This window comes from Gekko japonicus, unplaced genomic scaffold, assembly GCF_001447785.1.
Source record: "Gekko japonicus isolate JY-2015 unplaced genomic scaffold, Gekko_japonicus_V1.1 scaffold414, whole genome shotgun sequence".
Lineage (NCBI taxonomy): Eukaryota > Metazoa > Chordata > Lepidosauria > Squamata > Gekkonidae > Gekko > Gekko japonicus.
In genome coordinates, this window is record NW_015162491.1 from 80,313 (window position 1) to 106,675 (window position 26,363).

General features: G+C 40.2%; 1 protein-coding gene across 1 annotated transcript in view; it reads left to right on the plus strand.

Moving 5' to 3' along the window:
* The window catches only part of CEP112 (centrosomal protein 112kDa), a 377,899-nt gene that overhangs the window by 24,165 nt on the left and 327,371 nt on the right, over window positions 1-26,363 (plus strand). The window contains exons 5-7 of the mRNA XM_015406010.1: window positions 17,491-17,645; window positions 19,837-19,966; window positions 26,179-26,271. Coding sequence (XP_015261496.1) covers window positions 17,491-17,645; window positions 19,837-19,966; window positions 26,179-26,271 — 378 coding nt within the window. The remainder of the gene's footprint in view (window positions 1-17,490; window positions 17,646-19,836; window positions 19,967-26,178; window positions 26,272-26,363) is intronic.

The window sequence follows — 26,363 nt, forward strand, 5'->3', positions numbered from 1 at the left end:
GCAAGGCTTTACTTCCCCAGAATAAGGCAGCCTCCATATGAGTAGGAGCAGTAGTAGTAAAATTTATTGTGTAGCCATTGGCCATTACAATTTAAAATTTATATTTAAACAATATACAAATTAGACAATTTACAGCACTCTCCATATGAGTAATAATTCAAAGGTTTGCCACCAATAGATTTCAGTGTACTGGCTTGCAGGCTCTGAGTATCAGGTGCCAGAAGTCAAGCAAGGTAGTCGTTCAGTCCAGGGTCAGAGGTCCAGAAGTGAGGCAAGGCAGAGTCATTCAGTCTAAGGTCAGAGGTCCAGAAGTTAGGCAAGGCAGTGTTGTTGGCTTAGCATCTGTCATGCATGTTGTGTCCATTCCTAACAGCTTTTCTTGGCTGGTTTTATAGCCCCATGTCTAAGGGTCACACTTGCAACCAGTTGCTCAGAAGCAATCCTGCAACTACTCATCTTTGCTATCAGCAAGCAGCTGGCATTGTGCCAGGAGGGGTGCACTTTGCCATCTTGTCTGTAGCTCTGTTCTCAGCCTCTGTCTGTGGCACTCTAAGAGTGTTGGTTATACTCATGGGCTGGGACTGACTAACTGAAGTTCACCTCCTGAATCAGGGCCGGAGAGTGCTGTTGGCTCTGCACCAGCTGTTGGCTGTGAATCCTGATGTGGCAGAACAGGCCTGCTGTTTGAAAGTCACAGACTCTCAAATGGGACCAAAAAGGTTTTTAAAAAAGCATTTAGGCCCATGCCCATTCCCAATGCCATCCCATCATGTCATCTGTCGTTCCCATGATGCCCAGATGTCTTAAATGCACCATGCAGGGAAGAGCATAAATCCTCATGAACTGTACCCCTTTAATACTAACCTAATACTTTTGGAGCAGCTGAAATTCTCAATAAAATATCACAAACATCTTTCAGAAACCACCCAGAGAGGAGAAAGTGATCAAAATGACTAAAACAGCTACAAATAATAATATTATTATTAATAATAATCTCAAATTACAACCTCTAAACTTTTCTAATGGTCATGATTTCCCTGTTAGTGTAGTACCCATCTGCTGCCCTACCAAACCCAGCAATTCAATGTACTTTTGGAGTTAAAATGTAATTAAACAGCCTTAAAAAAACCTGTCCCCCACCATTAAAGAGATTAATTTAAGAGTCATTTATGGGCCCAGGAGGCTCTACAATTTTCAAAAATTTCTCTTAAGTCCCTTTTAAAGGTGTCAGTGTCAAACCTTAAAAGTTCTTTTTCTGTAGACCTACAGGAGTCCCTCTGGTTTCAACTGTATATTAGTCTTTAGAATCTTCTGAATAACTAAATGTATTTGTACCCAAAACTTTTTAGCTTTAATACATGTTCACCATGAATGATAAAATGTACCTTCTTTATGAACAGATTTCCAACCTTTGAAATATTTTTGTTTTTTTGGTGACCTAATTTTATAAAAGTTCTCCTTCGAACTGGAAGTTAACGAAAATTCAAGACCCTTCGACCACATATTTTGCCATTGTTCCAACTGAATGCTATATCTAAAATTTTTGTTCTTCTGTCACAAATTTCAACAGAAGTTTATGCATTTCTGCAAGAACATGCTCATCATTTTTACACAATTCTATTTTAAATTCCATTGTATGTTGTTCAAAACAATAAGATCTCTTCTCTATTTAAATTTTACTAACAGTGGAGTGTAAAACCCCCCATTGATAGTTATATCATCATGCTATCAGGTCTTTTCTTGATTTCATTTTACAGTCTCCTTGTGTAAATTTGAATGTATCATGATGATATGTTAACCACTTGGTTATCATCTCACATCTAAAAATACTTCCTGTGTTGAGAGCCACAAAGGTATTTTTGGGTATAGCCTAGTCTTATATTTATTCCATATTCTCTGAATGACACGTCTAATATAGTGATTTTTAAAATCAACCTTAACTTTTACTTTATCATACCTTAAATAAGTGTGCCACCCAAACCTCAAATCATGACCTTCTAGCTCCAACAATCGTTCATTTCTCATTAAGAGCCATTCTTTCAACCACATCAAGCAGCAAGCAGCAAAGTACAATTTCAAGTCAAGTAGACCCAGTCCTGCTCTTTCTTTCATATCCTGCAATATTTATACTTAATACACAGTTTCTTGCCTTGCCATACAAATTTAGAAATATCCTTTTGCCATTGCTTAAAAGTTATATCAGTTGTCCAAACCAATATTGTGTGGAATAGGAATAACATTCTAGGTAAAACATCATAATCACTGCTATTCTTCTCATCATTTACATTGTAGTTTAACTCATCTTATTAAATCTTTTAAAACTTCTTTACATGTTTTAACATAATTATTTTGAAACAACATACAGTTCATATTTGTCAGAGAAATACCCAAGTATTTTACCTTCTTTTCCACCTTAAAACCTGTTTTATTCATCAGTTCCAGCTGTTCTTTAAATTCATATTTTTGTGAAATTGTTTTTTATTATTAATCTTAAAACCTGTCCATCTTTAGGTTTCAGTGTTATATTAGCTTCTTTCCAAGTCTTGGGCGTCTTTCCCCTTTGTAATTTAGAGTTCATTGTACTTCGTAGAGGTTATAAAATTTAATTCTCAAAAACATTTATAATACAGATCTGTTAGACCATCTAGTCCTGGAGCCTTTCCTTGTTTAAGCTTTTTAATAGCTTCCACTATTTTGATGGAATAGTTTAGTAAGAAGCTCAGCTGTAACTGGTTTTCCTGGAGGCAAATCTGTTGAGCTAGATCTTGTACTGGGAATTGTCATTGTAAATTAGATTCCAAAAGCCAAACACTCTCTGTCAGAACAATGAAAACAACAGCAACAACAACAAAAAATAAAATAAACACTTTCCGAGAGGCAAAACAGTCCTTGGCAGAGAAGTTAGAGAAGAAAAGAACACAGTTCGATATTTCCTGTGTTTACAGTCTACCAACTGCGTAAATCATCATGACAACAATACATCAGCAACTAAGTCATTAGTTTGTAAATTCCACCAAATAAAGAATGGCTGTAGATATGCCATGTATTTCCGGTCCAGTCTCCTCAGACTTTTCAGATATCAGACTTCATCCAACCGCAGATTCGCTAAAGGTTAAAGAAAAATTGTTCCTCTAATCCGTCAAAATCTTTCTTGATACTATTTCCTTGATAAGCTTTTTACATTAGATTCTCAAACCATTAAATCTTTGCAGTTCATGTTAACTTATATAGTGTTGTGAGAGGGTTCATCTCACCCTCAGCATGAAGAAGCAGTCTGCTGCAGTCATAAATGAAAACCAGTCCTTAACATTGATTCAAAGCACAGAGATGTAAAAGCTGCTCTAAGGTTATGATTATCTATATTAACCAGGTAGGGTGATCTAAAATGATCATTCTTAAATGATTTAAACCAGGTAGCAGACTGTGATTTTAAAATTGAGTGTCTATCTAACAGAGCATCATGCTTAAATACCCATTCTCTGAGATCTGAGTTATTTGTTGAAGACGTAAGGAGGTCATCAGGAATGGAATATCTTAGTATTAGGTTATTGAGAAAACAAGAACGATCTAAGTCTTTGGATAGCATTGAATTAAAGGCTAGTACCACCCTGAACACACCCGATCTCGTCTGATCTCGGAAGCTAAGCAGGGTCGGGCCTGGTTAGTACTTGGATGGGAGACCACCTGGGAATACCGGGTGCTGTAGGCACTTCCCCACATGCCCCCCACTTTCCCACATGGCCCCCCACGAAAAATTCTGATTATGGCCCTGGGTCTGTGTTATTCTGCTATGCAGTTGTGGCTCAGGATTAACTGAGGGAAGGGACACAATTGTGCTGGAGCATATGACTGTTTAGGTAGGAACAATCTCTATTGGCTCTTACACACTGCGTCCCCTGGAAGTTTTTAAGCTGTACTATCACTCCGTATTGGGCCTGCTCATGCACAGTCCCAATGTGTGCCTGCACAGAAGAGACTCAATGCACAACAGTTACAGGTAAATGCAACTCTCTTTTAACCAACATTGGTACAAGGTTGTAGTCTAATAAAACATGCTAAGAACATCCAGTTAAAATTTCTCAAGTGTGAATCATGTACAGCGATTAAAGGTTGTAGTGACTCAGGAAACCCAAGTCTCTTTTTAAGCCAAGATGACGTGTAGTGTTTAATTTATTGATGAATTTTACATTGGCACTTTCATCTTGTATATTCCCTTTGAAGGGTTTAAAATTTTTTTTTAAAAATGTCCAGGGAGATTAAAATGTTTCCCCATGGGTTTCTGAATGTTGTGATTTCTTATGTGCAATTTGTGTTCATTGATTTTCTCATATATACCACTTTTAATTCTCACAGTTATATGCTGGTCTTGCTACCATCCTTCTCTAGGAACGGTGCTACTCTAGTGAGTGGAGCTAGGGCCTGGTTTACACATGCCAGAGTGGAGTAGTTATGAGGTGATTAAGTGATCTGTAACACTTTGTATTGTAGGTTGGGCAATTAATATTTTTTAGAAAGTTCCCTGTGTAAAAAGTTCTGTGTTTTAAAAAAAATTACTACAGAAGTGGAATCTTAGGAGCATCTCTGCCTGCTGCCTAAGACCTCATCTATGCTCCTGTTCCTTTCCTGTTTCAGCTTTTTAAGCCTGGACGTGTCTAGAGGGGTTCGAACGAAGTGCTAGAGCCTGACTAATTGTGCTGTTTGTCTTTGGCCATGAATGAGCTGGGACAGCAGATTTGGGACCAGCCCGGGATGTGGTACATTAAATGTCTTGTTCCTTCTGTTCATTAAATTCTGTCTTGGTTTATTGTAAGCTGTTTCAGGTCCTGCTCTGGGGAGAAAATTGGAGCATAAATAAATAAAATACACTAGGGAGAGGTCTGGGTTAGAAACATGTACATTGGCTGCCCATTTATTTCTGGCTTCAATTCAAGGTGTTGGTGTCTTCCTTAAAGATTTCCACAGCCTTAAATACAAGTATTTAAAGGACAATCTCTTTCTTTGTGGACCCATATGCTGCAATGTCTATCTGCTCCAATAATTGTTCTCATCTGTTCCTTTCACAAGGCTGATTAAATCTGAGGCAGTATAAGTGAGAACAATTTTAGAGCAACCAACAGCTCAGAGAGAGAGTGCCTTGCTAAAGGTCACCCAGCAAGCTTCCATGGCAGAGAGGATTCAGACTTGGGTCTTCCAGATCCTAGGCCTGCACTCTAATCATTACACCATACTTGCTCTCTAGACCATGCTGGCTTTTGAAGAAAACTCAGAGGACCTTGGCCTGGTCATTCTCTAAGTCTAGACGATTTCACAGAGTTGCTGTGAGGATAAAATGGAACGAAAGAGAACCACTGATGATTGATTCCCTGAGCTCCTTCAAGAAAAGTGTGACTTTTTAGATAGAGAGCTTCTGCATGTAAAAATTCTGTGCTTTGCAGTTCTTGAGTGCCGATTAGAATGTAGGATGTTTACCCTTCTCAAGGCTGCAAAGACTAAAAATGCTTTCTTTGAACTGTCATGGCATCAGGCATATTGACTTTATGAGACATTTTATTGCAGCAATAGGCGTAGATGAAGACTAAAGGTATTGCAGGACCAGAGTTCCTTTTTAGTGGACTGGAACCTTAACACAGATGAAATGATCAATACATTAGCAGTGCTATCTTAAGCAGAATTGCATCTCCCAAAGACTTCAAGTCTTAGGATTGTATTATAAGAATACTAGCACCTCTTGGGATAGGCTCCCTAAAAGGGAGCTGCTGACATCTGAGAATAGGAAGCCTCTCTTACTATGCATGATCAAGCCTGACAGAATATTAGTTCCACAGCAGACACCCCTATTTTTTCACCCAGGTGTTCATGCTCTGTGCTGCTGAGTTTAATAAAGTTGTGTGCTGCTTCTGTTTCTTACTGTCCTCCCCTTCTAGGCTGCTTAAGCAATGAAATTTAGACTTAAATAGTTCACAGCGGAAATACCTGTTTCAAAATCAATGAGTGTTTTGACTTTTTCATCAAGCTGGCACTTAAGAAAAGTGATCATTTGTTTGACGTTGTTCTTAAAATTCCCTCAAATTTAGACTGTATTGTTAATAAAACTTGAATTGGAAAAAATTAGCATTCAAACCTTGTCATAGGTAATGTTAAATATGGCAAGAAATGGACACAGTCTGTCAGCAGGATTGAATTTAAGAACCATCAAAAGCAGACAGATCTTGCACAGCAGCTCCGGATTTAATAATTAAAGAAGGTAGAGTTCAAGGCATGGCTTAAGATGAAAGACTTGACTGTCACTGAAAATTAGGTTTTCTTTTCTTATTATTTCAGACTTCCTCCACCCTTCATCCCTTTCTTGTAGCATTTTATACTGTCAAGAGTGCCATTTGTTGTGAACAAGTGAATTCTGCTGAGTGATGAGACTTGCAAATTATATTCTTGGCACATGTGTGCTTCCATTATACATAGATTGATTCCTGGGGAAAAAGAAAATGTTACACATATTTACAGTTAGCAGTTCATTGCTAGCTATGGGGGTTATAAAAGTTTTTCTTTTATATATTATTATTTGTTTGATTAAATCAGTAGCTAGTTTATTGATGTGCGTGGCTTTGTTTTTTATTTTTGAAAGACTCTGTGTTAGGAATGAGTGTAATATAACTTGGCCCTTGAGTATGAATGATGCTGGTATAGATTATACTCATTATATATTAGTTATCATGTGGGGAGTATGTACTGTATGCTTTAAATAAATAAAATTGGAACCTCTGCACCAGAATATTTTCCCCTTACCAGAAAACATAGTAAAAGTAAATTTTGTGTGCATCTTAATAATGTGTGCATGAGTGCCATGATGCCCCCATCTTTTTTTTTTAAGTTAATGTAGAAGGACAGAAACATCTTCTGATTATCACTTACAAAAGCTTGTACTAGTGTGTATGGGTGTACCACTTGTCAGGATATACCATTTAGTTAGATGTTAATCTGGACATACTATTTGTCTGTCTCAGTGGCCCAGTATGTCCACGGCATAAAGGTGTAAACCTTGAGCTTTTTTGACTAACTACCCATGAAAGTTTAGAATTGCACAGTGCAAAACTGCATAGATTTGATAGTGTGTACCATAGCTTTTCAGTTTTTAATATGTAACTTCACAATCATTCAAGTAACTTCATTGTTACTTTCAACTATTGTGTTGTGCTCTGGAATGCAAACACTGTATGCTTTCCATGTTAACTTTCTAACTTTATTATTCACTTTGAGTCCTGAAAGCTAGATATTTTGCTCTTTGACCACATCTGTGTAAAAGTTGACTGTAACGTCATCATTTTGTAGCTAACTAGACAGCTGGCCAATAATTTTTATTCTCAGACAGCTGCTTCATAGTTTACTTTGCTTGGAGGCAAAGGGTCCCAGGAAATATAAAAGTAGCTTTTCTTTCTTTTTCTTTCTTTTGTTACCATTACAGTAAGATAATCTTTGTAATTTGTTTGAACAGCATTTTTCCTTAACCAGGAAATCTGAAGGATTGGGGTTACTGTGTAAAGTTTCTGCACTTCCAAGTCAAACTTTTAAAAAAATATTTAACCCAGTAGGTTATGGGCCCAGAGAACTTAAAGTCTTTGATTAGCAGATCTTCTTGGGGGGTTTGGTCTTTAAAAAATTCTTCATTGTTCTTGTCCACACTGCCATGATAAGGATGGCTGTATCAAGCAGATATTTGAAGATCCAAAAACTTACTGCTAAGAACAATAGAAGCTGGCTTAAAAGATTTCATATACTCCTTGAAGCAAAAGGAGCTGCTGGAATCTTAGAGGAAAAAACAACGAGGAAGGTGTGGAATTGGACTCTTGGATAATCAGAAATGGGATTGCCAAGAACATTATTATGGGATCATTGGATGAAATGTTTGAAAATTCTCAGACAGCAAAAGAAATACTTAAGAGTCTAGAAGAGTCTTTTCGGTTTACTAGTATTAAATCACAAGAAGTAAGGAGAAAACTTTGCAAAACAAGGTTATATAATGGAAAATTGTGAAAAATATGTATCTGAACTGATGCAGGTGTTTGAAAATCTAGCAATCTGTGCCTTTAATCTAACTGATGAATAAAAATTGAATTTTATGCTTGGGACTTTGGGGAAAGTTTTGTCTGTTTTTGTGAGCCTGCAGAGGCAAAGCCAAAAGAAAGACATAAAAACTTTGGAATATTGAATTTGAATCAACGAATGGCTCAAGTTACATTTTTAGGAAGAGCAAGTCCCACCCAGAGATAGAAATAAAAACCAATTGCTGCGTTGCTTTAATGGCAACAAAAGGAATCACTTTCGTTCTTCTGTGATGCACAGGCCCTAGTTATGATCATGCTGAATCAGAATCAAAAGAGAATAATAGAGAGTGGATCATCTGATGACAGCACACAATGCAAGGATTTCTTTGGTGAACTTAATGGAAGGAGAAATAAAAATTGCTAATGGTGAATACATATAGATTCAAGACATAGGTACTGGCTCTTTATGCTGTAGCACACCTCACAAAAATTTCCTAAATGAAGTTGGAGATGTCTTGTACGTACATGAATCAGGCTGTAATTTATTGAATGTGTCTGCATTAGACCACAAAGGCTTGGACATATGTTTTGGAAATATGAAATGTATTACTAGTTTTTTTATATACATTTTTTATTGCTTTTATACTACACACTACACAGAAACAAAGGGTGGGTAAACACTAACCGACTACAGGTGATAGGACAGCATTACTAAAAGAAAGGCTAACAGGAGTTATATATATTGCTGGTAATAAACACTTATTCAAGTTTCTCATATTAAATCATACATGTGAAGCTTCTTTTCAGTTTATAAAATTAAGTAAAGGCTTAAAGTATAAGTATTTGCTCTAAGCAAGTAAGCAAGATAATTATCCCTTCAAGTGCTTATATCTCAGTTACATTCTGTTCTTGTTTCTTCTTCCCTTCTTTTTATCTTTATCAAAGTCAGTTTTGCCTTTGGGTAATTTGGGTGCAGGTTCTCCCAATCCTGATGAGGAATCTTCTTCAGATGAACTGGTTGTATCCGATTCTGAACTTCTTGAGCCACGCGAGCTGTATTCTCCTTCTTCTTGATGACTCTTCTCTTCTTCTGCTGATACTTCCTTTTTTAGTCTTTGAACTTTCTCCAAAAATCATTTTGCTTCATCAACAGGGTCAATCTTTTCTTTTAAATCCTTGTACTTGAATGTTAGGAGATGCGGTGGCTCAAGTGGTTAAGACGCTGAACTGCAGGCTGTGGAAGGTCGTTAGTTCAGCAGCCCGAGACCCGAGTGCCGCATGACGGAGTGAGCTCCCGTCTCTAGTTCCAGCTCCTGCCAACCTAGCAGTTTGAAAGCAAGAAATTGCAAGTAGATAAATAGGTACCACTTCAGTGGGAAGGTAACAGCGTTCCGTGCGCCTTAGTGTTTAGTCATGCCGGCCACATGACCACGGAAATATCTTTGGACAGTGCTGGCTCTTTGGCTTTGAAACAGAGATGAGCACCGCAACCCTAGAGTCGGATTCGACTGGCTTTCGAGCAAGGGGACCTTTTACTTGAATGTTAATCCTTCCGTCAGAAGCCATCTGTAGCTTATTGATTTCTTTTGTAGAAATGTAGTTAAATCTTTGTAATATCTTCGCTTCCTTCTGATTTCAAATGGTACATCCTTTAGAACCCTTATTTCCGACTCTTTAATCTTCAAGATCATTCCATTGGTAGCTTTGAGAACTGCGTCTCTTGTAGACCTTTTCGAGAATCTGACTATAATTTCCCCAGGCAGGTTTCTCTTTTTTGTGTATTCAGAGTATGATCTATAGACCACATCCAGATCGCTTAATAACTCATCGCATTTCATACCTGTCATTGGGGCTAATGCTTGAGTCAAAATTTCTTTGAGATTCTCACCGCTTTGTTCTGAAACATCTTGGAACCTCAGCACATAGGCTGATTTTTCTGCTTGAAGCCTAAGGATTTGTTCTTTATCAGAGGTTCTTTCTTTTTGTAATTGGTCCACTTTTTGATCAGGTACAGATGTTTTAAAAATGACCTTTTTGACTGCATTAGAGTTCTTTACCATCTGTTTTTGGAGTGTTTCAAAATTTTGGTTGAGATTTGTCATTTGGTCCAGTAGGGGTCGCAGTGCTACAGCTAACGTGGCTGAAAAGTCTGTACTGGCTTCTGGTTTCGCTCCCGGAGATGACGTTTTGCCAGCACCTGAAGGAAGCTTCCTCAGCGCCATTTTTTCCTGTCGACTCATTGTTTTCTTTTCTTGGGAAGTTTGTAAAAGTTCTTAAGAGGGGTTATCACTGTTCGCTTTGCGTGGCAATGCACTTGCTCATTCAAATAATGTTTTTCTGGACTTTCCCCCCCATTCCGGTAAGGCTTTAAATTATAGTTTCGTTTTTGTTGGGGGGGGATATTGCTCCTTTCCCTATCGCTGGTGTGTTGGGGGGTCGGAGCCCGTTTAAAAGTTCATGTGCTTTATGCAAATTCACTCATGTTTCTTCCGGTATTGTTAAATTGAGTCTTGCATTTTCGCTAAAACTCCTGAACGCTCGACCTGTGTGTGCCTCTAGGTACCATGATGGCACCGCGGCAGTAGGACATTCGGGGCAAAGTGTGCCTCAATCCCTTGGCATCGCGCCTTGGGAGCGGCACTACTCGAGCCCCATGGCTGAGGGGTCCTCTACAGGGACCCCAGGGGGGAACTGGCACAGCTGGATCCCCTCCTAGCTGCCGCAGAACAGGCCGCGCCTTACGGAGCTCGCCAGGGCATGCCTGCTAGGTGAGGAGCCGAAACCGGAAAAACTGAAATGTACTACTAATGAAGACAGTGGTGTAACCAAAAGGGAGAAGTATATAAATTGAGTCTTGTAGGTGAACAGATACACCTGGTTCATGAAAAGAAAGATGAAGAGAGCCTGGAACTTTGGCACAGACACCTAGGACATAATAATCCAAAGGCAATTCTAGACCTTCAGAACAAGAACCTTGCCAAAGGCATTAAGGTAAAGCCATGTGACATCAATGACATAAGCAAATGTGGACATTGTATAAGAGCAAAAGGAGTTAGACCCTCATTTCCACTGAGAAATGTACTGTCAAGACATTAGTATTGAATCCTAATGATGCCCTTGGACCAGTGCATGTAACTTCAAATGTTGGAAATAGATATCTTTTAATCTTTCTGAATGGTTTCTCAAGGTACTCAGTTGCACATATGCTGAAGCAGAAGAGGAAATTGACAGATTGCTCAAGAGATACATCACTATGGTTTCTAACAAGTTTGGAAGAAAGCCTCAAATGCTACAGATGGATAGCAGTGGTGAGTTTATATCACTTCAGACACAAACCTTCTTGGCAGAGGAAGTAGGTGAGCTTTACAACTGAGCAGAATGACACTGCTGAAAGGAAACAGATCTTTACTGGAGATGAGCAAACACATGCTCATGGATCCAAGCCTACCCAATAACTGATGGGGTGAAGCAATCCTGACTACACAGTATCTCCAGAACAAATGGCCCACAAAAAGGAGCACACACCTTACCAAATATGGCATGGCAAAGTGCCAGACATGGGACTCAGTAGAGTATTTGGCAGCAAGGCCTTCATGTTTGAACCCAAGGAGAAAAGGCAAAACTAAATCCAAAACCAGAGAAAGTGTTTTTTAAGGATATGATTCTTGAAGTAAGTGGTATAGAGTGGTGTCCCCCCAAAAGGTGAAGTCTATATCAGGCATGTGATTCACTTTGATGAAAGCAAAGACAGTAGAGAAGGGATTATATCACGTGAGTCAGGAAAGCCAGATGATCAATACCAGCTCTTGGACCTTGAACCAGTGCACCATGATTAAATATCAGAACAAGATATGCAACCTGAGAAGGTAGATTCTGAAGCAATCATGCCACGAATTCAGAGCCGTACTACAGAGGAAGAGGAAGCAAATGAGAATGAGAAGACAGGTGGACTGGACAGCTCTGTGACAGCAGATGAAAATCCAGGACCACACCTCCGATGCTCACTGCGACTGAAGAAAGGCATACTAGCCTTGCACTTGTCCTACCTTGCAAGTCAGGAAGGAAGTAGAACAGATGCCATCAACCAAAAGCCTGTAGGTGGAAGAAGGCAGCAGAAGAGGAGCTTGATGTTCTACACAAAAATAAAACATGGACCTTGATGAAGCTTGTCAAGGTTTCTCTCTCTCACCCCAGTCCAGGGATGGGAGAGAAACCAAGCGTTCAGGAACAATTAAACAAACGCCAGGAGAATGTCTGTACACTCTCCAGGCTTTACCAGTAGTCTGCCACCAGGATCTCTCTTTAACCAGTCCTGCACCAAAGCTCAGGAGCAGAGATCCCAAACTCCTTCTTGCTTTATGGGACTTACCCACTTTACCAGCTCTGCACCAGGGCTGCAAACAATTAAGTACCACAGTGGTAGCCTCCTTAGGCGAACGGCTTTAGACACAAGATTCAGTCTTAGAAATCAGGTTGCAACAGAGGAAGCAAGTCCAGATAATATTGATTATATATTATCTTTATATAATCTTTATATAATACAAGCATGCATATAACATGAAACTAGCAATAGAAACAAACGATATCTATAGCTTGTTCAGCTCTAACTATACAATAGAGGTAGTTCATAGTTACCAGGCTGGTGTGCAAATAGTCCAAGGTCTCACCAGGGAATCTTGAAGAGGAACCCCATGGTTTTGTGGGCAGCTAGTCCAGCTTGGCTGCCTACCAGTCTCACTCCATGTTAACAGCAAACAGTCAATCCAAAAGAACTCTTTGTTTCCAGGCATCCAACTCCAGCCTCTTCTATTGACCATGTGTCATGTCAGGGAATGCTTTTGATGTCCTAATGTATTGGGCATAGCTCGTCCCATGCTTGGGAAGGCACCGGCAAGTCGCTCTCTCCTGGCAGAGGTGTCAAAGTGTCTTGTATATGGAGATGCAGCCTGGCCATCTGGCAAGCCATTTGCACAGGTGACAGGAATCATGCAGTAGTGTTACCAGCTAGGGCCATCTGGCCCAAGCAGGGAGGATTTTAGAAAAGCCTTTTTCTATACAAAGCTACCCCCAGGAAAGAATCTTATTGGATGCAAGTGGTTGTTTAAGGTCAAACAAATTACAGATAGAAATGTGAAATGTTACAAAGCAAGATTAGTTGCTAAAGGCTTCTCACAAGAGTATGGTCAGGACTTTGACCTTGCTCTGGTTGCGAAACATGGTACGATTAGATTACTTTTGAGAATAGCAGTGAACAAGAAAATGCAGGTCAAACATCTAGATGTAAAGATAGCATTTCTTCATGGGGAGATCCAGAAAGATCTGTACATGGAGCAGCCAGAAGTCTTTATAGACCCCACACAAACAAATTTAGTCTGCAAGCTGCAGAAGGGGTGTATGGACTAAAACAGGCTGCTAAAGGCTGGAGCGAAAAATTACACACAATGCTCATAGCGCAAGGCTTCAAGCAAGGAGGTGGATTAATGTCTGTATGCTAAACACAAACCTTTCCTCTTGTGTACATTGATGACTTGATTCTGAGTTATGACAGGTAAATGGAATATAACTGTTTGGTAGAGTGCCTAAATGGAGTTTTAGAAATTAAGGAGCTAAGGGATGTTTCTTACTACCTGGGCATGCAAATATAAAGGGAGGAAGGTGGTTCATTTGTCCTAAACTAGAGACAGAAAATAATTGAACTCTTACAGGTGTGTTAGATCTAGAAAATGCCAACAGAGTGGCAATATCTATGGAAACTGACTTTCTTAAGAACACCGAAATCAGTAAGCCTTTAACCTATAAACAATCAGTACAGAAACACCATATGAAAACTTCCATACCTAAGCACCACTAGCAGACCCAACATTGCAACCATTGTTGGGATCTTTAGTAGTAAGACAAGTGCATCTATCAAGAAAAAATGGGTTGCAGTAAAAAGGATGGCTAGATATATATCTTAAAGGAACTTTAGATTTGAAACTAAAATTGTCATCCACCAGCAATCCAAAATGAATCGGTTACACCGATGCAGATTGGGCAGGAGACAGGTTAGACTATAAATCCACTAGTGGGTACTTGTTCCTGTATGGAAGTGGACCAATATCCTGGGCCAGTAGAAAGCAAACTACAGTAAGTTTGTCTTTCAGAGTCTGAATATATAGCATCTGCTGAAGCATGCAGAGAACTGTTGTGGCTAGACCAGTTACTAAAAGACTTTGGAGTTGTTTAGCAAAAGCCAGTTCAACTTAAGCCAACTAGAGTTGCATTAAGATTTCTCAATCAGAAAAAATGGCTGCACACACTAAGCACATTAGTGTGAAGTTTCTTTACCGCATGACTTAACTGAGAAGGGCATAATAGAGATAGAGAACTGTTCAGCAAATTATTTTATTAATAAATGTGGGGAATTATGAATTATTAAAAGTCAATAGGCATTAATTATAGAACTATAACACGTGTATACTAGAGTTTGAATTCCCAGTCCCCAGCAATAGACTTTGAGGCTAGATTACTAAAGTGGTGATTTCTTTTACTAAAGGATTCTCAAACATACAAATATAAAATCAAGCATACACACAAACAACACAGAGCCAGGAATTTAGATAGAATAGTACAGAGATGTTTACATTGGCAGGAAGTATTGTTGGTGGGGTGATACTTTACCTGTCCAGCAAGGTGAGTTGATTCTGCAGCAAAAATGGATAAAAATATGGGAAGGGGCCATGAGTTGGCCAGCAACACACATGGGGAAGTTCCAAAGCACTAAGAATGGAAACAGCAAGATAGGGTGGGGATAAGAAAGGCAAAAGCAAGAGAGAGAGAGCAATGGCTGTATACTCTCCTTTTCCCTCTGTGATCTGCTGCTGTTTCTGCATGTATGGGTGTCAGGGCTGCTGGTCTGCATTCTGATGCTGGAGATGCAGAAGCAAGAGGCTTCTTGTAGTCCAGAAGTCCATGTCTGGTTTGGCATGCTGCTTAGGCGCAAGGCTCCCCTTCGCTAAAGCACATTCCTTTAGTCCAGTATAAATGCACTGCTTTGGGGCTACAGTGTTGTCCATTGCCGTGCCACACCCTTTTTTACAGTTCAACAAGGCAGTCATATTTAAAAGTCTGTATTAATGCCATTTGAAGTGGCTGCTTGACAACAGTACTGTTCAGCAGAAGAGATGGTGGCCAACATCCTGACCAAGGCTCTATCAAGAGACAGATTTTAAAAAGTTTGAGATAAGCTGAAACTTGAGAACTCTTGCATGCAACATTAAGAAGGGGTGTTGGATATTGTAAGTCTTCATGCAAGAGAATCTGGGAGGGAAGACTGTCTTTCTAGGCTACACTTGACAATTGGCCCCACCCTCTCATCGGTTAGATATTGAGCCGCTTTGGCTGTTGCTTGTCTTCTGTTCCATCTTACATAGGACCTCTCTTCTTCTCTCTCTTTCCTGGGCTTGGAACAGTAACAAGTTAACTTTTTTGAAGTTAATCTGTTCATAATAAATTAAATGTACTTAACATGAATATGTCATGTAAGATGTGCTTCTGTTTTTGTAAGTAAAATTTCCAAGTCAAATTATTATTATTTTTACTTTTAACCCAATAAAAATGCTTTAGGTTTGCAGAAAAATCTGAATTCTAAAAATATTAAAAATTGGGTGGTTAAAACACCCCAAAATTATAGATAGATCACCTCTAGTTTTAATAAACAGAGGCCCTCAGTGGCCCTCAGGGAGTGTTGCTAGGCAACCACAATAGTTTAGCCAGCATTCCAGGCTTGGTATCTGCTTGGTTTCTGTCAGTAAAAGACCGGGGAGGGGCTGTTTTGGCCTTTAAGGGAGGACTTCTTGCAGCCAGGCTCAGCGGCAACCACCAGACAACTTAATACCACCCAAATTGCTTGAGTCACCTAGGCCTGGCTCCTTGCTGCTGTTCAGCTAAAGTCATCCCAATAAAGGCAGTGCTTTGTAGTGATTAGAGTTACAGACTGGGACCTCAAATTCCCATTCTGCTGTGGAAACCTAACTGGATCAACCTTTGTCCTGTTACAGATTCTCAGCCTAACCTATCTTACTGGGTTTTTGTGAGGATAAAATGGGGGAGACGAGAATAATGCAAAGTACGTTTGTGGAGAAAGGCAGAGTATAAATGAAGTAGATAAATAAGATGAGAAGCATATAAAAGCTGTATTGGTGAGTAGGTATGAGAGAAGGAAGTAGGGGAAGGTGATGATTTGTGAATTGCTAAGTGGAGAGAAAGAGGAAATTGTGCGACGAGGTGGTGCAGGAGAAAGTAAGGTGTACCCCTCAAGCCCTTGCACGGTCCCCCCAGTGCATATGGGCTTAGATAAACTGGCACCACATAACTGGGCCATAGTTTTCCTGGGGTGAGGCTTCCAGGGAGTAGGGAAGAAGGGAAACCTGAAGACGGGAGCACAGGTAAGTTGACTGGTGGGTGGGTAGGAGAAAAGGAGTCAGGAAAAAAGAGGGGCAATGGGGGCTTCCAAGGAAGGGAAAGATGAAAAAGTGAGGGGGGGGGGAAATATATTTTAAAAGATGATAGTTTTAAGCAAGAATTAGGAAGACTGCAATGAAAGTCATTAGAAATGGGATATCTTTGGGGATTGACTTTAACAAAAGATGAACAGCAGTCTAATCCCTGATGCAATAGACGAGGCTGTGTAGGGACAGAATGCTCAGTAGTAAAAGGTTGCTTTGTAAAGATTAGCACACTTTCGTCTTACCCCCCACAATAGAGCACCTGACTGTAGCTCAGGGGGGAAAAAATCTATCATTCCCTCCCAGACTGCAAATGCCCATATATACCTAGCAGATCCTTCCAGCTTGGTTTTTACACAGATGCTGCACGTGTGCTCCCCCCCAAGCACTTACTCCACACACCCTTTTTCCATGTTGTTCCAAAGATCTTAGTAAGATGCTTGCTAAGACTAGTTCTCAGACTGCCTCTGAAATTTTGCTGCATTAACTTAACTTCTCATAATCAGATAGGAAACCAGCAGGAGTGTGTTAAGCAAAGCAACTTCTCCTTGTTCACTCCACAAATATAGTAAGGGCACAGATTTTCAGGAAAAGAATCACCAACCAAAATAATACAACACAGTGTGCAAGCCTTTAAGTTCTCCAGAACTGTGCATCAGTCTAGGTGGTAAAAAAGGGTGGAAGACAATCTCTCAGGCCATGATCTTCATTTCTCTTTGTGAGCATACTCTGTAGAATGCTTGGCTGACTTCAGTTAACACAGGTTCTCTGTCCTGCCATGACCCTCCTCACCCATTGTTCTCCACTTTTCTGTTTTGTTGGTATTGTTTGTCACCCATTTTGTTTGAAACCTTCATCGTTCTGACGTTTTTGCTTCCCTAATTTTGGTGTGTTTTAAATCACCCCTTGAAGGGGGTATGCAGGCTTATTTGTAATGGATTCTTAACAACAGTGTATTAATTTAGAACCAGATGGTCAAAGAGCTGGAAACCCGTGTCCATCAGTTGACTATGGAAGCTGAAAGCAGCAATTTGCAGCATCAGAAATTATCTCAAGAAAAGACTGATCTGGAGCAGTTGTACCGGGCTGCATGCACTGAACTTCAAGATGCCAAGACAAGGTACTCTGTGAAATGCTTTTGTTTTATATCTGTTTTGTTTTATATCTGTTACCCAAAGGTATACAGTTTGAAGGTTTGAAGGTATACAGTTTGAAGATTGAAGGTCAAAGAAGACGGGGACGGCAAAGGATGAGATGGTTAGACAGTGTCATAGATGCAACGAACATGAAGTTGAGCAAACTTCAGAGGCTGGTGGAAGACTGGAAGGCCTGGCGTGATCTGGTCCATGGGGTCGCAAAGAGTTGGACTCGACTGTGCGACTGAACAACAACAACATACAGTTCCTCATCTTTTAAAAACATTATTCTTAACTTTTATGTTCATTATCCACTTACTAATTACTTTTGTCTGGTCTTTCACCACCTGTTAGTATGTTTTACTTTACTTGATCAGTTGTGGCATAATCACCCCAACTTGTCTTCAAATTTTGATTTGTTTATAGTGTGAGAAAGTGACTTGAAAGTGAACTGAAAATTGTTGACCCCCCAGTAAAGTCAGGATGAAAAAGAAGAGAGTAATCATAAAAAATAGCATGATTGTGATTTGTTATGCTGGTCTTTGCAGTTCCATGCAGAAGTAGTGAACCTGTGAATGGCCTAAAATAGCCTAAGGACGTGGCTTAGGGCTAAGCTAAGCATGATGGTAGGAAGGCAGTGATTAGCACTGATTGCATTTCAGGGTTGGGGTGTGACTAAAACAAGTTGCACTACAGCTCTGTGAACAGTGAGGGGAGGGTTTAACTTTCCCCCCTTGCACTGTTTTCTGTTTTCAGTTCTCTCCTTCCTTTACAATGACCTGGTGTTTGCCCTATTGGTAAAAACATTCTAATATCATATGGGTACTTTTTTCTGCTTTGGGGATCCTGAGTTTAGGAAAACTGGACTGGATCCTATGGAAAATTTCCACTAGCCTAAAAGGGGGGCTATTTTCACAGGTTTCACCCTTCAGTGGCAGACCACCAAGCATTCCACCATGCTGCTTTGGAAGGTCTACTGTCCCTTAGAGCCACATTTTGGTGGGCAGTTAGAATTGCAGCCCCGTCCCTTCCATCATCAGAGAATTATTGTGGGATCCAAACCACAGTGTGGGGGATTATTTTATCCCTACAGCAGAAGGGCTGCAGTCCACATCTTCTCCTCCCCCCTTTGTCATATTGAGTTGGGTCCCCAGTGACCTCAGAACTCCTTGTTCTAATAGATTGAAGTTGTTACTGTAGGATAACAGTTCTGAAATAATCTCCAGATCATGATTGTACAAAGAACTGAAGATGTTCCAGACTGTCTTTCCAACTGCTTCAAATCTAAATTTCTTTTTACTTATATAATTTGCTAGTAGTAGGCAGTCCTGTTTGAGTTGGTGGGGCATGGGGAAATTTTGTGGGGCAGCAGGGGAGGGGTGGCCACACACCTTCCCTGAACTTCAAGCAGTGATTTCACCACTTGGGAGATCAAGTGCGGGCAGCCCCCATTAGAAAAACCAAAAATCAGCAAATACCATGCTATAGACGAAGACAAAGTATCTAAAGTAATTTTTATATATTTTTATTTTTTATATTATGTTTCTATATTTCTTACACATTATTTACCTTTATATTAATTATCATATAAACATTAACACATAGAAAGAATCATATATCCAAACATCTAAGTATTGTCTTTTTACATATCTCAAAAGATATTGCACAACCCCTTTATTAATACCAGTCCTCCTTAATTGTACAAAAGTTTTAAGAGAGAGGATTCCTATTTTGAATTAATGCTCATTCTTCCTCTAACAGAGGTCCAGATAGCCTCCTGTTTCAGTGTATTCCTTAGGGAGTTCAACAGATATTTCCAAGCACAAGGTTGCCAAATACCAAAATGTTTATCCAATTTTCACCAATGAATGCTGCAAAAAGTCTCTCTTCATGAGCTCAAGGCTTCCTCAAAAGTGAAAAGCACGTGCTTGATTCATCTGTTTTCCTTAACTGGGATATGATGAGCTCTGTCTAGTTATTGAAATTGCTGTACCTAAATCACATGTGTTTTTTCTTGATTAACTTATAAAATTACTCTATTTTGATTGTTTTGTTAACAAACTTAAAATGTAGACATTAATAGAATTCTGCTCAAATCGTAAAACAATAAAGGGAAGAAGCAGTAATTCTATATAGGCTATCTACACATTTATTTTCCCCTTGCAATATTTGTAGATGCAACTCACTTCAAAAAGAGAGAGAACGTATTGTACAAGATTGGGAACAGAACATTCAACAGCTACAAGGCAAATATGATGCTGACCTAAATTTCATGAAACAGGAACATGCTCTTTCTGCAGCTAGGGTAAGTGTACATACAGGGGTTGTAGCTCAGGGATAGAGCATCTGCTTTGCATACAGAAGGTCCTAGATTCAATCTCAAGCATCTCAAGCTGAAAGGATCAAGTAGTAGGTTATATAAGGGACCTAAGACCTTGGAGAGTCAACTTCCAGTGTGAGTAGACAGTACTGACTTTGATAGACTAATGGTCTTATTCAGTATAAGATAATGAAAATGAAGGGTGTGTGTGTGTGTTCAACATAGAGCAACTCAGGTAACCAAAGAGGTGGTTTTTTTAAAAGAATAATCTTGTATATAGATATATCAAAGTAAATTCCCAAAAACCTAATATTGAATCAAAGAATCTTTAATCAAATGGTAAATATTAAGAACAGTGCATAAAAATCCATTAACTATAGTTACATATACATGTATGTTCCCCTACTGCAAAACAAAAAACTTTTTGTAAAATTACAGTTATATACATGAGGATGTAAAACATTTACAAGTATCTTTCCTATGACCAGGTACAGTTATTAATGACATCAAATACATGTACACAAAACATATTTTGGCATGAGTCTTTTCTTAGTGGTTTAAATTTGTAGAATATACAGCATACAGTGTATTTGTTAAAGCTGTGAAGTACTGGAAAAGAAAAGAGAAAACAATTATTTTTATTAATGTTTGTATATTTTAGAAAAATTAAAAGCAAATAAAGTTTTAATATTATTAACTAAGAATGTGCAAGAAAATCCCCCCCCGCATTTGGGTATATTGGACCCAAAAATATTTGGGATTCCCAAATATTCCCAAATACCAATATCGGTATGGGATTCCAATTTGGGAAATATTTGGGAATACCTAATATATTCAGGTCTATTGTACCCTATGGGGCCATGTGGACGCGTATTCATCATGTGCTTCATGAACTGCACTGGCTGCCTATTTAGTACTGGATCTATTTCAAGGTGCTGGTGCTTACCTTCAAGCCTGCTGGCTTGCATATCTTCGAGACTGCCTCTCCCTTTATGAGCCCCGTAAAAATTATGATCTGGGAACCAGCATCTCCTGGTGGTTCCCAGCTCCAGGGACTTGCCTCAATGTGGGCCAGGGCTTTCTTGGCACTGGCCTCTACTTGGTGGAATGATCACCCATATGAGATCACGGCCCTGTAAGGACCTTTTACAGTTCTGCAGGGCCTGCAAGATGGAGTTCTTCCACCAGGCTTTTAGTTGAGGCAGCGGGCATCCACACCTTATTGGATCTCCTTTCCAGTGACCCATATCTGAGTAACCATCTGGAACCCCAACTTCTGGTAGACATCTGTTGAGGCTCTAGCCAGGAGTATAGGAAATTACGGTTTGTATTTTAGGTTTGATGTATTTTAATTAGTTTTAACTGTTATTTGCATATTTATGTGATTGTTGAGTTAGTATGAATAAAGTCACGCCCTGCTTCATGGTGAGAGCTCCTCAGGCCCCGGTCCCGTCCTTGGGCGCGTCTGGGGCTGGGCGGTTTGTATGTGGTCGCGTCTCCTTCTCCCGCGGTTGATCAGGCTGCTCCGTCCCTGCAGGTCGTTCCTCCTCTGGTAAGGCGCGTTGCTGGGCCTTCCTGAGGGATGTCGGGGGCTCCGGGGTCTGCTGCTTGCGGGCCGCAACCCCCGGAGTGGGACACGTCTTTACGTGGTGTGAAGGGTTGTTGTTTTTTTGCAAGGCCAGCAGCAGAACCAGTGTAATGTGCCCAGCTGAACCAGTGCCACAGTGACAGTGCCAAAACCCAACAGGGCATTTCTTCAAGGACAGCAGAACCATTGGTCTATAATTCTTCACATCTTTAGGGTCTTTATCTTCTTTGGGTATCAACAATATTATTGCTTCAGTCCAAGATACGGGAACTTTGCCTCTCTCTTCTATCTCATTCAAAAGTTTCTTGTACGGTAAAAGGAGCACTTCCTCAAAGGTTTTATAGTACTCTGCCAAAAGACCATCCGGTCCCGAGGTCTTTCCATTTTTCTGTTTTCTAATTGTTTCCACTATCTCATTTACCATAATCTGACCGTTTAGATGATGCTCAATAATGAAAGATTGCTTAAAATAGGCCATGACCTAAAACTTGGTTGGCATGCATATTTGTGGTATCAAAAGGTGAAAGAGCATAAGTATATTTCAAACCATTTTATTTTAAAATCTTTGTTGTCTCTGTGGGAAAAGATTCAATGGCAGATCTAAGGGATGCATTATATTTCCCTTCTTGGTCAATTGGCTTATCATGGCCTCTTCATCTGAGTGTCTACAGTCTTACCTAATGTTGATTATTTCCACAGTCTTGAGATTGGAGTTGGCAATTAACTGAGAAAAATCTAGGATTTCACCTTTCCAACAGATAATTTGTTGGGGCAACTCTGGACTCTAAAAGAGGCCCTGCCTTCTTCCCTTGAGATAGATTTTGGGCTCTTTGAGCTATGATTATTAGTTTCAATTGAAAGAGATTCCAGTCAGTCTTTATGATACAGAAGTTGCTGGGCCTGATGGCCTCTACTGCTGTAGTTGTACCCTTTGCTAGACTGAGGCTACGACCTCTCCATATTGGCTCCTGCGAGCATACCGAACAGAGGTTCATTCTTAAACTACTAAGCTTTCTGTCCCCAAATACATTATACAATGTACATTATGGGGGGTGGGGTGGGGACAAATTTAATCTGTTGTGGGGTGCCATCTTTGGGATTCATCTTCTCCCAAACCACTGATGCCTCCTTAACAGGCTGAGTGCACATTGTGAAAATGCCTTTATTCCGCATACATGGTTTCCTTATGAATCAGGGTTTCTAAACAGTTCCAGAAAAGTTTAAATAATCTTCACCCTCCCATAGCCACCTGGTTCCTCAATGGAGCCTTTCCCTCATACTTTTCTAGATTGATGCTGCCTCCATTTCAACCCTTAGCTATATGCTTGCTCTACATTGTATAATTCAAAGTATGTTTGTGGGTGGCTATTACCTCTGCACACAGGGTTGTGGAGTTGGGTGCCCTTAGGTTTGAGCCCCCATATGTCCATTTCTTCCTTGGGAGGGTTGTCCTTTGGTCTTTCCTCTGTTTTTTGTCTAAGGTTACCTCCCATGTTTCACCATTCCCAGGTCATTGTACTACCTGCCTTTTTTCTGCACCCCTCCTCACCAAGTGAGAAAGCATTCCACACACTTGATCTTAAAAGAGCTTTATTGTATTGCTTGCAACATACAAAATGTTTTTACAAGCAGCACTCTCTGTTTATGTGTCACTCAGGCCCTCGTATGGGCACTACTGCATCCTTCCAGACTCTTTCACAATGGATTGTTCAAGCCATTACTTGTAATGGCTTCCATATTACAACTCATTCTACCAGGACCTTCGCCTTATTGGCAGCTTTCCTCCATGGTGTTTGTATTGATGAAGTCTTTAGAAGGCGACATGGTCTTTGGCTGATACATTCTTCAAGTACTACATGGTGGGCAGCGATGCTTGCGAGGAGTTAGCTGTGAGGAAAGCAGTCTTACATTCATTGTTTGACTAGACAATACTCTTTCCACAGTTTCAGCTCATACCACCTACTTTGGTGAGTAGCTTGTGGCATTCCCAAATGTGGGACTGCACGAAAGGCCAAAGATGAAAACAGGATTGCACTTACCTGTAACTGTTGTTTGTCAAGTTGCCTTCTGTGCTGGCACACAATCCCTCCCCCTTGCCTTCCTGTGAGCTCTCTCTATTTCATTGAGTTCTGGTGGCTTGAGAGAACTGAGAGAAAATGGTGCTCCTCCCTCATGGCATGCATTGATTTGGGAAGGGAATGCTGCCTTGCATCCCATGGGAGGGTGCCCTTTACAGCTCTAAACAGCTAGAAATTTCTCTCCCAGCTGGTCAGCGCAGTCCTAAATGTGTCCCTGCACAGAAAGCAACTTGATGAACAACAGTTACAGGTACGTGCAGCCCTGTTTTACTCAATTAAGTCTTCTCATCTGCCTATGCATGTATGTTGACAAGGCTGAAGCCTAAGCTTGCAGCATTCAGTTTTTGAGAGGATAATATCTGGTCAATTTTTAATCAGGTCCCAATGACTAATAACTTAAAAACAGTGTTTGAATTTCAGTTACTGACTAATACTATTATAGTATTTGCATTTTAAGGACAAATTAGATGAGCAGTGCCTGCATTTAAAAGCTCTATATCTTTTTCAAGATGGGCTGATCTAAGTACTTAATATGTAGCTACGCTGCACATTCAAATGAGTTTAGCAGTTGTGCTCTGTTCTCCAGGGAGTATCGAGAATTGTCTTGTGGGCTGTGGGGTAGACATATGCAAGTAGACAGCTCTGGGAATCCCTGACAGAAAATTCTCTCTGCCTTGCTGCATCCCTAGGAGTCTTTGGGGCCCCCATGACAGTTTAAAGTGGCATAAAACCAATGTAAGCTTGTAGTGTGCATATTATGCATCTTTTTCTGTACCAACACTTAGGATGGAGTGTGCCGATCGTTGTGTAATAGCAAGTAGATCATAGCAGGCCCTGACCTGAGGGTAATTGTGATCTGGGTTGGAGGTCCTTCTCTGGATGTGTCTGTCCTCAGAAACTCCTATGGGAGAGATAGCCTTGTCTCTTGCTACCATCCTCATTAGGTTATTATACTCAGGAATGTTCCCGTCACCCCATTATTACCTATTAGATGCTGAGCAAAGTCCTTCCTGTTTTGTTGAACTTTTCAGCCAATAAAGAAAATCCTTAGGATAGTGTTATGAAATGAGCATAGCAATTATTATGACAGAATTCAACTCACATATGCCACAGCCAACCCAGCGGTTCGAAAGGTAACAAACAAGTAGATAAATGGGTACCTGCCCTAGGTGGCAGGGGGCACCCACCTCCTGGTTTTGTGCCAGGAGTGTTGGCGGCGGCGGCAGCAACAACAATGGCGGTGGAGTTCCTGGCGACCAGACCTGATGGAGGCGAAGCCACGGCGATGCGGGTGCAAGACGGCGCAGCACGGCAGGAGCCTGAAGGACGTAAGCCGGAAGCTGCAGCTGGAAAGCAGTCGCACGCAGAGGAGGAAACATCGAGCCTGCCGGAGGTGGTCGCCGGTTAACCCAAAGACGCCAGAATAATACCCGTAGCCCGCCGGAAGAAGACATAATGCGCCGCAAATAGGGTGTCGGTAGGTAGTCCCCCCCTGTGAAATGTGTGGCCCTAGGTAGGTTAACTAGTACTATACTAGTAGTACACTGTAAACCGCTCTAAAACCCATTAGAGGTCATGGGCGGTATATAAATCCAATGTAAATAAATAAATAAATAAAATAAACATATACTAAATACATATACAAAAAGTCTGTCTCAAGAAGTACACTTGAGGATTAATTAATACATGATAAATGTGTCTCCACAGAAAATCCACCCTAAATCCATTAAAAGGACAGGCAAGACAGGTATCTAGTGTATTGTCCTGTTTCAAAAAAGTATCTTCATGAGAAGAATGCAGAGCAGAAGACAATTGTATTTTCAAGTGGTAAATTCCCTAATTAATTGAAACAAATAGTAAATCTCATATATTACATGATTTCCATAAAGACTTAACCAGAAAGCCTCTATAAGGGAAAATTGTATAAAAATATATCTACTCAAACCAATTATCCTGAAGAAGGTGACCCAAAAGGAATTGTGTTTTGTGACACGGGTCTTTATATTAAGAAGGTTAAACACACAGTAGGACAGCTATCCCCAAGGTCTTTTGATTTTAGCTGTAACAAATTATTTATTGTATTTTTAAATTTGCTGTATGTTTGATAGTGATGTACACCACCCTGGACCCTTTAGGGGAGGGTGGTTTATGAAAAAAATAAATAATCTCCCCACTTAAAAAAAATAACACTAGAACTTTGGAAAAAGAAAAGAAGAATGAGTAGGCTTTTATACCACACTTTTCTGTACCTGAAGGAGTCTCAGTAGCTTATAATTGCCTTTCCCTTCCTCTCACTACAACAGGCACCTTGTGAGGTAGGTGGGGCCGAGAGAGTTCTGAGATAACTGTGACTGGCCCAAGGTCACCCAGCAGACTTCATGTGGAGGAGAGGGGACTCAAACCCGCTTCTTCAGATTAGAAATTAGAGTGCATTGCTTTTAACCACTGTCGCACGCTGGCTCTCATGTAAGTTATCTGTGCCAGAGAAATAATACATGACCAACATTCCCTTTCCTATTAAATTCCTACAGGCGTCTGATGTGATCGAAGAATTAGAACAGTGTATTTCTCAATTGAAACAACAGTTAGTAGAATCGGAACATCAACGGCACCAACAGCTGAGGGTAAGCACTGGATATTTTCACTAATGAAAAATGATAATCCTTTTTACTTCTTTTTTTTAATAAACAGTGTGAAAATGAGAGAGTTTTTGAAG